General features: G+C 41.8%; 1 protein-coding gene across 1 annotated transcript; it reads left to right on the forward strand.

The window, feature by feature from the left end:
• The first annotated feature begins 7,538 nt into the window (after positions 1–7,538).
• Positions 7,539–10,451, forward strand: LOC121138351 (recQ-mediated genome instability protein 1-like). The gene has a single exon (XM_040741069.1). The coding sequence runs from the start codon at positions 7,667–7,669 to the stop codon at positions 9,518–9,520; it is 1,854 nt and encodes a 617-aa protein (XP_040597003.1). The 5' UTR covers positions 7,539–7,666; the 3' UTR covers positions 9,521–10,451.
• Positions 10,452–12,394: the final 1,943 nt, after the last annotated feature.

A 12,394-nucleotide genomic window follows, 5' to 3' on the forward strand; every position in this document is an offset into this window, starting at 1 on the left:
ATGCATGTAGATATGCATCCATATTTTTGTAGAAGGATAGAATTATACCCATTCTAAGTTAATAATTATTTTTGCTGTTGATAGAAATACCTCTCCAAGGCTCCTGGTTAGTAAATCACTAGAGGTGATGGGAGCTCTGGTTTACTAGTCTTTCTGTCTTCCTTCTCTAAAACTATTTCAACATCAGCAGTTGGCTGCTACAGTAATATGAAGTGAAGTACAGTAAATATGAGGAGTTAGTTGTTTCCTGTTTTTTGAGTTAGAATAGTTTCACCATCCAAACCAGACTGCAAACACTTAGCACACAGCTTGACATTTGGGGTCACAGGCCTCATGGACCTGCATAATCTGTTGCTCAGAGCATCATGGTTGATGCATGCCAACCCCGGCCGCAGGAAGTGGGAACAGGGTGGGCATAACCCTTAACCACTTGTACACTCGTGCACCGTGACACAGAAAGCTGCACATTCAGAGAAATATCTCAATTGCCAAGCTGCCAACAGTATTGCAAAATCCACATGATCCTGTGAGCTGTGTTGGGATCTCATCATTTCTCTTTGAAGGGCATCAGGCAAGACAGCATTATTTTTCAATAACTCACATGAGAAGAATGTATGTATGTATGTATGTATGTATGTATGTCGTTTCATCCTCATGTGCTGTCGTCTGCACAGAAAGTCATATGGAAACTTACTGTTCCTTTTGGTAGTACTGAGAGGTTGAGCCTTTGCAATTTGGAAGAGATTAGGGTGTGCAGGAAGGTGATGCTATATGAATGTTGTTATCCTGACTGAAATCTTGTCAGAGTGCCCTCTTTTTTCCTGCCACAAGAGGGCACTTGAATACGCCATATAGGTTCATGTGACTGAACAAACGTTCATTTGCTTCTCTCTAAACCTCCATCTCCTGCTTCCTGATATGCTGCCCCATTATCATTATTTCTTAGCTTGGGAAATTAGGAAAGGTCCACAAGAAGAAGCAGACTCAAGTAGTGCACTCCTGTGAGTTCTCATTGGAGGTTAAGTTGTTGCCAAAATTTATAGTAGAAGAAGGAGGAGGAGGAGCAGGAGGAGGGAGAGGGAGAGAGGAGGAGGAGGAAGAGGAGGAGGAGGACGAGGAGGAGGAGGAGGAGAAGGAGAAGCCCGAAACAAAATTTCAAACCCTGAAATGCGTATCTATTAGAGGATTCACATAGACAGACCTCCCAATGCCCTGACATGCAGCAAATTCAAACAAGTTGGGGCTTCTCTTGCTTTGTTTCTGTTTGTCCCCAGGTCTTCAGCCATGGTCAAAGGCATGCATGCTCCATATGGGGATTTGAGATGGTATCAGTAGCAATGGAAGTGGTATGAGGACATGTGGTTTGTGTCTTCTTCATGTGTGGTGTGTGTGTGTGTGTGTGTGTGTGTGTGTGTGTGTGTGTATGCGTGCATGTGCATGTATTCCTGTGTGTTCACAACTGTGTGCAAACTAATGTGTACATTTCAAAATTCTAAGGTTTCTACTATTGGAAGATATTTCTTACAGGGTTTATAGCCTGGGTCATCTTTCACATTCCCTCATACTGTGTTATAATCAGCATCAGCTTTTCTTGTTCTAATTTTAAATCTGAAATGACAGAAATGATTACAGATGTAACATTGATTTATTAACAGGCTCTACTCAGAGACAAAATGAATGTTATCCCATTAAAATGTCTTGCAGATTTTTAAAATATTCAAATGGGGAAAAGCAGTAATTTTAGATAAAAGAAATCCGGTCTGTATTTATCCCCCATAAGACACAGGGAAAACCTAGAGGATAGGAATTGATGATTCATTTTTTGTTCATTACTTTCCAAACAGCAAGAAAATGGACAAATCATTACTACCAGAAGATGTGTCCCAATTCCCATTTTTATTTTGGTTTTGTATTTAGTATGGCTTTTAGCTTTACTGGTTTCAGTATATAGATTTTTTGATCCACGAGACACTGTAGCCTGAGAATGACTGATGGAATTTGCAGAGAGCAACACACTTTGGACACAGGTCAATCTTGAAGCGGTACATCTGCCACTGTTCAGTGGGTGACTGTTAGGATCTGGATTCCTAAGGACTCCTACACCTGGGACAGACACCAGAATGTGTGTCAGTGGCAGCCTCCCAAGTCATAGGACTCTGTAAATACACGATTCACAGAGATCTGATGCAGTCAGTGATTGCAGGATACCCTGGTGTCTGAGAGTCACCTGTATCAATTAACCTCTACCTGTCTGTAGCCAGTGACTGTGATGCACAGAGCAGACTATTAGATGACTATATGCTTTAGACTTATGAAGAATTAAGATGCACTTTTTGGTTCCTTGGTCCTTGGCTTAAATCTTATTCCATGAAAATCTGGAGAAGTCTGCATTAGATGGACAGACTTCTGCTGCAGCTGTTTCACATGTTAAAGTATTACTAGAAGTGTTCCAGTCTCAATGTGCTAATTCATTTATTCCTGATGACAGTATTACAAGATGAATTAAGTGATATTTTAACTCTTCATAAATACTGTGGCTTTGATTAGAGATACTCATTGTGGGCGGGCATGGCTCAGTTGTTAATGACTTTGACTCATAACTAAAAGAACAAGTGAAACTAAATAATTGCCAAACACAGTGTAGCAAAATAGCAGTTTCAGTGACAGTTTCCTCTGGTCCCTAACCACTATGTTTTCCTGGTAAAGCATGATCACTCTTCCCCTTCCTACCAGGAGGAGACCTTATGTCTTGAATTCCTTCTGTAGTCCTTATTGGAGTTTAGAAACATCTTCCAAATATATACCTTAGATTGCCACAAGATGGCAGGATTACATCTCCAAGGAGAGATACCCATTTAATGGGCCATTTGGAGGAAATTCAGGCTATCATCCTACCATCAGTTCTAGGAATGCCAAAGCCACAGGAATGCCAAACTCAGAGCCACCAAGGAAACCATTACCTGGGATCCTGTTTAGAATGTGAATACAGCCTTGGGATCTGCCTTATATCTTCATGAATCACAAATTTTAGAATAAATGCATTATTGTTTTCTCTTTACCAAATACTTATTTTCTTAAACTCAAGAACATTCGTTTTTTTTTAATTTCTCTGTGCTTTGAGGCCATAGGCCTGATACAGATTATCACTTTCAGCTGAGAGTCCTAACCTATGAGTGAAGCACGAAATCCATGTGAGCTTGCAGAAGAAATACAGAAGAGAATATCAAGTGCACTTATTAGAGACAAGGTTTCTCTGTAAAGGTGCTTGGTTAATAATGTAAAGTGTTCAAGTGCTGTGAGGAATGGTCAAGCACCCTTAAGTGCTTTAGAGCTGCAATGAGAGACATCTCCATATGATGCCTCTCACCGTTGCAATGCCTGAGCTAAGTAAGAGGGACAGGAAAATGAAAGGGTAGTGGTTAATCACCAACTTCAACATGTAGACTGCAGAGAAGAGGCCATGCCTTGCAGTTCTCTACTGCTGTGGAGGAGGTAAAACAAAAACCTGTGAGTCCACTAATTGGGAAAACCTTTAAGTGTGTGGCAGAAGGTCAATGACTTTCTGAGTTTAACAGAGAATTTATTCCTACATTACTATAATGGGATATTGGTAAATCTATTCATAATGAAAAAGAACCTATAAACTGGGAAGTGTTTTCCTACTGTCAAGTTCTGCTAGAACATAGACCCATCATTAAGATGGAATGCTTCCCAGCACAAGGAGCATCATCTGCGCTCCTTCTCACTTCTCTCTGTTACCTTTGTTTGGTTTTAGGAATTCTACTGCTAGGAGAAATTGTAGGGTGAGAAAAAGGTAATTCAATCTCTGAATGGGGAGGAGCTCAGCTGCTGAGCAGTGGCCTGAACTGTGCAAGCTCCTGCACTCAATAACCTGCTGTTAGGTAACAAGAGTATAAGGGTGATGTTATCTCAGAGAGTCAGGCTTATTCAGGGCCTTGTCCTTTTGAAAAACAGAGGTTCTGCTTGGAGCCCGTATCTCCCACTCTAACCTCTGTCACTGTGAGGTTGGGAACTTAGCAAGCTGAGTTCTGCAAGACCACAGGTGTGATACAAGTTTGACTAGCTTCTGAGGCAGAGATTAACAGGGTGGAGAGAAACTGTTTTCAAGCAGATGTCCATTTCAATAAAACTCACAAGCAAACAAGGAACAGCTGTAGAGAAATCACGTAAACTAGCTCACAGCCATCAAGGAATTGGTGGTACCCTCTAGAGACTCAACAAAATTGCCTGAACCCTCGAGACATATGATCTCAGATTAGCATGCACAGGTGATGTTGCCATCACACCACAAACAAGTCAACTTCAGAGTCCTGAGTAAGTTTCTCTTCCCACATGTGAGGTCGTTGACATTCAGCCTACATGTCTCTCTGATCCCAGACAGTTGCATGGAAGGAAATTGTGACCAGCAACTTCTAGGATTTTTTCTATGAAATATAAATCTGAGGGAAATTGATTACAGGTGTGTGTGTGTGTATGATGTTTGTGTAGGATTTAAGCAAAACATACTCAAAACAGTTGTCACAAAGCTAGAAACATAGTAAAACAACCCACTTATTATTCAATCTACAGTAAATACACTAAAAACTCAAGTTATTATAGCTGTAAAGAGCACTAATTATTCCTTTATTTATTATTTCACTAACTCACTCACTCATTAGTTGACACCTAAGATCTGAGAAACAAATGTGCTCACCATATTCCTGTCTTTCCTTCAATCCCCCTTGGGAGTCTCTTTGCTCTAACCCTAGATGAAATTGATATAAATCTGCACACAGAGCAGAGCAGTCAGAGTGGAGACAGAATGGAGATTTATGTAGAAAACACCTGGTTGCCATCCACACACTGGTCATTACCATAACCACATTGACACCCACTCATGCCCAGGGGATGGGATGATTGCCTCCTAAGATAGAAGAGAGTTCTCCCAATAAGAAGAAAAGAGTCAGTGAAGAACTGTTCTGTTTGGACTCTAGATTTAGACAGTACCTAATACAACATAATAAAATACAAAGCAATAGCAAGCCAACTAGATTAAGCAAAAAAACCTGAAGTCTAACTGATTGAATTTTAGAATGTTTAACACTTGGTAAGAGAGTATCAGATGAGCCTATAAAACAGTACCGTCATTTTGTTTTAGGAGTGTGCTTACAGCAATGTGCACAAGAGCACTGAGCTGAGTGATGGAGTATAGTGCCTTGTGAATGGGGTGCTGCCAGCCTCTATACAGATATTCTTTGACTGATGGGCTGTGCGGGAGAATGTTTACCTCCCAGAGAACCGCTGAACTAAAGTCTCACTCTAGCTTTCATATGTTATCATTCAGTACTTAAACATGACCAGAGGCCAAAACAAATAGGAATCCTCAGCCTTGGAACTTCAGCCTCCAAACTTGGGTGAAAAATTACCCTCTTTACTGTACATAGTCAGTTTGCCTTAGGCATTTGGTTAATGTGACAATAAGAACAGCCACAATCCCAGATCCGTTACTAATGTATCCCAATGTAAATGAGTTAGAACGAGGCCCTTGTTCCTACAGTTTGTACTTGAGGATCCCTAAAAAAGAAGCTAGCCAGTCTTTTATCTAGGTTCATTTTATGTTTATTTGTGTGTATGTGTGTATATGCTATACATACTAGTGAGTGCATGTGTCCATGGAATCCAAAGACATGGGGCACCCTGGAACTGAAGTTAACAGGAGACAGTGAGCTGCCTCTTTTGGCTTCTAAAAACCCAGCCCAGGTCCTCTGTAAGCACAGTAGGTGCTCATGTACTTTTAATACCTAAGGTATCTCTAAGCATGGAGGCCATCCTAAATCCAAACATTGCTGAATTAAAATGCGTACTTTGTGATGTACTTGCATCTGGGCACTTAGCAAGGAGCTCAAAACTCAGATTCCCAGGCATAATGCAGGAGATCATGAGCATGCAATCCCTGAGTGGAATTTAGGGATCCACACTTCACAAGAGCACTAGGAGATTTCTACAGAGTCAAAACTGAACAGCAGAGGATGCAGAAATTGTGACCTAGCCACTCTGCAGGGATTTGTTGGACTTTTAAGACTCATGTGGTTGTTCCTCAGAGAGAGGGTAATATATAAAAGCATTTATTATGTCCCTGCTCCTGCTGTACCTTAAATGTCAGAGGGAGTTGTAGATGAAGGCCACACTCTATGCCTGGAGAGTATTTTCCAATCTTCCTTTGTGGTTTGAGGTTTCTATAGAAACTTATGTCTTAGGCTTCAAAGCGTTCACAATTTTCTGAGCAAGACCAGGTAGCATATATTTTTGGCTTTAATGGGCAATGTAAAATAATCTTACATACTGTAACCTGTGTGCATTTTTAATTTTTATTTACTTTAGCTATTTTAAAATTCCAGAACCATACCATATCACATGATCTATAAGAGAAAAAAGGTAAAAATGAAAAGAAAAGCAAGCAAGGAGTGGAGTTTGGTTCATAGGATCAGTGTGCTGACTCCTCACTGAGCCCAGGGACACGGTCTATGTGGAAATTCTCTGATCTGTCCTTGTGCTCCGGGTCCTATTTAAGTGTTCTCATGCAAGAGGCCTCAAGGAAGTCTCCTGTTTACTTTCTGGGCACAGGCACAGCATCCTGACACAGGGCTGGTGGAGTTCAAATGGTGTAATGCAATGTCTGTTAGGTCACTATTAGGATAGGGAAAGCCACTTTGTGTGTCATCCACCACCATGCTCGTTTTGTTCTTTCTGCCACTCCAGAATTAACAGCACTGACATGGTCATTATCATGTTGTTCCTCTTGTCACTTGATACAGCTTTAAACATCATGGACTCCAGTTCAGAGCAAAAGGCAAGGTTGTGTTTCTATGTGTGAGGGAGTATGATCAAATATATGTAGGGAGATACAAGACCACTCTCTTTGTAGGACAGTTGCCTACTTGTATATACCCTACAGTGCAATCTGCAATTGTTCTCCTACTTCCTGCCAAACCCTTCCTCACATTTCTACCCGCGTCTACTGTTTTCGTGTGAACCTTTTTTCTCTATACCAGAGGTTCCAGAGGATTTTTTTCACCTTAAAATCTTCTTTGCTGGCAAAATTTATATAAGAAATTGGTGGCCCGGGCCGTCAGGCCGCGGTGCAGCCTGAGGAAGCCTCGGGCTTGGGGGCCGGCACCGAGCCGCCGCCCCGCTCCCCGGGGCCCGCACAGCCGAGCCCCGGCCGACCCCGGATACCTACACGGCCGCGACCGAGCGCGAGGCGAGCACGATGGCGATGTCCATGCAGCGGGGAAACAGAGGATAATGGCGTCTGCAGCGCTGTCGCCTGGAGCGCCCTCCTCTCTCTGGCTCTCCCTCACTCGCTCGCTCCCTCTCCCTCCCTCCCTCATGCTCGTTCGCGCACTCTGGAGCGATGGGAGGGGGAGGGGAGCAAGGACGCTGCTCTCGCGAGATCTGAGGCGGGCATTCACGTGTGGCTGGAGGGGGGCGGCTCCAGGGTCTCTGCGAACCCCAGGGGAGCCCCGCGGGGGTTGGAGCCCAGGACTCCGGTCATTTCTCTGCAATAGAGGCTTTGCATATTCCACTGACAGCCCAGCTGGAGACAGTGTCATCAGATCTCATGCTGCCCTGAGGAGCAGTGGATGTGTGTGCTCTTATTTTGAAAATGAGTGTAAATAGTGCTGTATTAAGAGTTGAAACCTGGCTCTTGGCAACATGGCATGTTAAAGTGCCTGTACCCTGGCTGGAAGCATGTGTTAACTGGATCCAAGAAGAAAATGAAAATACTAATTTGAGCCAAGCACAAGTAAATAAACAGGTGTTGGAGCAATGGCTTCTTACTGACCTGAGAGACTTGGAACATCCTCTCTTACCTGATAACATTTTAGAAATCCCAAAGGGAGAACTGAATGCATTTTATGCTCTGCAGATCAATTCCTTGGTTGCTGTAAGTCAGCCTGCATATCCCCAGATACAAAAGCTGAGAGGAAAGAATACAACTAATGATCTAGTTTCAGCTGAAACACAGGTTACCCCAAAACCATGGGAAGCAAGGCCTTCATGGATGCTCATGCTGCAGCTCACCGATGGTGTCACACAAATCCAAGGGATGGAATATCAGTCTGTTCCAGCTCTCCATGGTGGTCTTCCTCCAGGTACAAAAATTTTGGTTCATGGACGAATTTCCTTTCGTCTTGGTGTTCTCTTGTTGAAACCGGAAAATGTGAGGGTATTAGGGGTTGAGGTAGATGGTCTTTCAGAAGAATATGCTCAGGAAAAAGTACTTGGAAGACTGATTGGTGAGCTAGACCCTGCAGTCTCAGTTGTACCAAATGACTCTGCTCACAATGTGCCCAGAGTTTCGGGGTCGGGGTCAGACCCTGCTTTAGGACCTTCAGATGAAGAGCTCTTGGCAAGTCTTTATGAAAGTGAGGGACCTGCAGCAAACGATGATGCATCCATGGGAGCAAGCGGCTTCAGCGCAGGCAGTTCCTTAAATACTACTCCCACAGGCCAGTCTGATTTTGAGCCAGGATGGAATATTTCTTCAAGGCAAAAGGAGAAACCAAACCAATCTGTGCATTTCTCTAATGGAGAGTTTGATGACTTTTCACTGGAAGAGGCCTTGCTTTTAGAAGAAACTGTCCAGAAAGAACAGATGGAAACCAAAGCATTGCAGCCACCAACTTTGAAGAAAAACACAGATAGATGTGTAGACTCACATAAACCTAATACTCAGAACCACACTGGTTTGATTCATAAACAAGGAAACAACAATTGCAATGAAAAAAAATTATCTGAACAAATAATTCATGAAGACAAATTTTTTGACTGTCTATCTGCTAGAGACCATCATAAGAGACTCCTAGCCCATGACTTTACAAATGACAGTAAGACTTTGGGTGTAGATAATACGATAAAAGAAAACATCGACAGTTCACGTGAACATTGCTTAAGTAATAAAATGTTAAAGAGAAAACAAGGAACCTGTCTATCAGAAAAGAGTTCAGAGATCTCTGATGAAAATAGCTACCCTTTTCAGACTTGTTCTTCAGAATCACTTGAGAATAATACTGATCTTTCCATCGGCATGGACTTAAATTCTCCACCTTTTATCTATTTGGTTGTTCTAATGGCCAGAAAGCCAAAGGAAGTTACCACTGTGAAAGTCAAAGCCTTTATTGTCACTTTAACTGGGAATCTCTCAAGCTCTGGTGGCTGTTGGTGTATAACTGCAAAGGTTTCTGATGGCACCGCATATCTAGATGTAAATTTTATAGATGAAATACTTACCAGTATGATAGGGTTTTCAGTACCAGAAATGAAACAATTAAAAAAGGACCCTCTTAAATATCAGACCTTCCTAAAAGGGTTACAAAAATGTCAGCGAGATCTGATAGATTTGTGTTGCCTAATGACTATTTCATTTAATCCTTCTTCAGGTGAAGCCATGGTACTTGAATTACAAGATGTCAGTGTGGAGCACCTTGAGAACCTAAAGAAGCGGCTAAAAAAATAATTGGCCAAAATGCTATTGGAGTATACCTTAAGACATGCAAATATTTGTAATCAAATTTGTTCATATTCTTATTTTTTAAATTCCGTAAAAGAAGAAAAAGCTTCAGAGCTTAAAAAATGGATGATATTGCTCTGTTCAAGAGGCTTTCTGCCAAGCCTGCGTTTGACCCTCTGGTCCCTTGTAGCTTAAAAGAGGAGCCAACTCCCAGAATCTGTTGATCATCCTCCACACATGCAGCATGGAATTCATACAGATACCCACACGTATATACTAAATGACATTTAAAAATAAAGATATTTAATTAAAAAAAGAAATTAGTGAACAAATCAAATATTTACTGATAATAAAACATAAACCTATTTTAATGATTCTGTAGTATACGCATAATTTTACTATTTACTCAAAATGGTAGTTAATTTGCACATTGATGAGAAGGATGCACTTGTTTATTTTTACATCAAGTATTAAATCTAGAACAAAACTTTAAATATCAGAAATGCAGAATATCTCAATATTTTTCTTAGAGTTCATTTCTATTTTATTTTGCAGTTGTGCTGAGGATGCTGCTTCTAATAATCACTTAGACAAAATGACAAAAGTATGTTTAGAGACATGTTAAATTGCTGAAAATACTTACCTAACTCCCAGCTAGCTAGATTTAATTTAATGAGTACGTGCATGCATTCATGTGTATGTTTGTGTGTGTGTGTGTGTAGTGTGTGTGTGCAGTTCATGTCAGGTGCTCAAATAGTATGAATTTAAAAACTTCAAACATTCTGTAACAATAGGCTAAGATAACTAGCTCCAGACTTTCACAAGGAAGAATGTGGATAGAATAATGAGAAGTCTCTGTTTTATGTAATTAAACCATTTCATAATCTTACAAGAGCAGAAAACTTCCTTCGTCCAATAAAATCCTTAAAGATCACAATGTGCTCATCTTCCATCTGAGCCAAGGAGTTTCAGGTAGCATTTGTTGGCACTCCTTGGTGTGTTGGCATGCATAGTGTAAGGTAATGTACTGAGTAAATACATCAGGCTTCACAGTAGTTGTGCATATGACATGGGTCAGTACTCTAGAAATGCCTCAGATAAATTGTGTGTTTGGTTTTGAACTTACTTTTATTGGTTATGCATTCAGAAACTTTTTTCTGTTGTCAGAAATATCATGATTCCCACATTCAGTATGAGGCTGAGAGTTATGATGAAGAAATAGTTTTCTAAACAGCTGCTCTCCCTCAACTTGAGCTGTTCCCGTCCTTGGAAATATTCTGACTCCCCTTTTCTAAAAGGTCTATAAGCCACCTTGTTGTAAGTGTATAAGAAAAATATATTCGTTTAAATTTCTCTATTTCACATAGCTCCCTCAAATTCAGTAACAAAGGGTATTTATTATTGATTAATGGTACAAACCTAAGTAAGTCATTAATACTTGTAGTTGTCTGTAAGCACAAATTGGTCAAGGCCGAAGAAGCTAGTGACAAAGATGAAAGCCTTGAGCACGTTTTTCCATGTTTCTGGTAATGTTTCCCATCAATTGCCTTGTGTGTGTGTGTGTGTGTGTGTGTGTGTGTGTGTGTGTGTGTTTCAATACTGAGTTGCTCTGTGTAACAGCTGTGGCTATCACCAACTCAATTTGTAGACAAGGCTGGCTTTGAACTCAGAGATCCACCTGCATCTGCCTCTGAAGACTGAGGATTAAAGGCTTTGTGGCCACCACAGGCATATCTAAACTTCCTTTCTGTGTGATGTGCCCTTCAACAGTCACATTAACAAATGTTTCATCCTGAGTGAAGTAACCCAGTCACAAAAAGACAAACATGACATGTACTCACTCATATATGGATTTTAGACATGGATCAGGATGGTGCCAGTCTGCACTTCCACTGACAGAGAGTCTGGGAAACAGGAAAGAACCTAAGAGAGATATGCATGGTACCCAAGAGAAGAGGAATGAGGCAAGACCTTCTGAACAGATTGGGAACACAGCAAGGGGTGGGGGGGAGTGGGAGCTGGGAAGAAGAGAGGGGGAAGAGGAAGAGAGAGTAGGTCATGGGGGAACAGGAAGGTTGAGTCGGAGATAGACTAGGGGGACGAGGGAATCATAGGTTAGAAGACCGATCAGGCACCAGTGTGACCTCTAGTGATCCACAGGGATGACACCAACTGACAAGTTAAACAATATTGGAGAGACCACCTCGAAGGCCCATTCCTGATAATGAACTTGATGTCTATAACCATCCTGGAGCCTTCATCCAATGACTGATGGAAGCAGAGGCAAACATGTACAGTTAAACACTGAACTGAACCTAAGGAACCCAGTGACAGAGAGAGAGAAGCGATGAGCAAATTGGCAAAGAATGGGCTGGCAAAACCAGCACAGATGGTTGATCTGAACAGGGGAGAGCTCTTGAACCCCAGACCAACAGCTGTGAGGCCAGCATGGGACAGATCCAGACCCCCTGAATGTGAGAGTCAGTGAAGAGTCCTGGGCAACCTATGGGGCCCTGGGCAGTGGATCAGTGTTTATCCCTGGCATACAAATGGACTTCGTGTGTCCATACCACAAAGAGGGATGCTCTCTCAGCCTGGACTCTTAGGGGAGTGCCTGGACCCTGCCCTGAGTGAAATGACTGACTCTAGATATCCCCTATGTGGAAGGAAGTGGCAATAGGGTGGGATGCTGGGGGGATGGTGGGGAGTGCAGGAGGAGGGGAGGGATGAGGAACTGGGATTGGCATGTGAAGCAAGCTATTTAAAATTAAAATAATAAAGTTAAAAAAGAAACGTTTCCTTGCAAGCTTCATTATAGATTGAAGGCAACTTTTTGCTTAAAGTGGGATGCTTTATTGAGGGAAATGGAAAGTGAGTGGA

Source organism: Mesocricetus auratus, unplaced genomic scaffold (genome assembly GCF_017639785.1).
Source record: "Mesocricetus auratus isolate SY011 unplaced genomic scaffold, BCM_Maur_2.0 contig_4817_pilon_obj, whole genome shotgun sequence".
Lineage (NCBI taxonomy): Eukaryota > Metazoa > Chordata > Mammalia > Rodentia > Cricetidae > Mesocricetus > Mesocricetus auratus.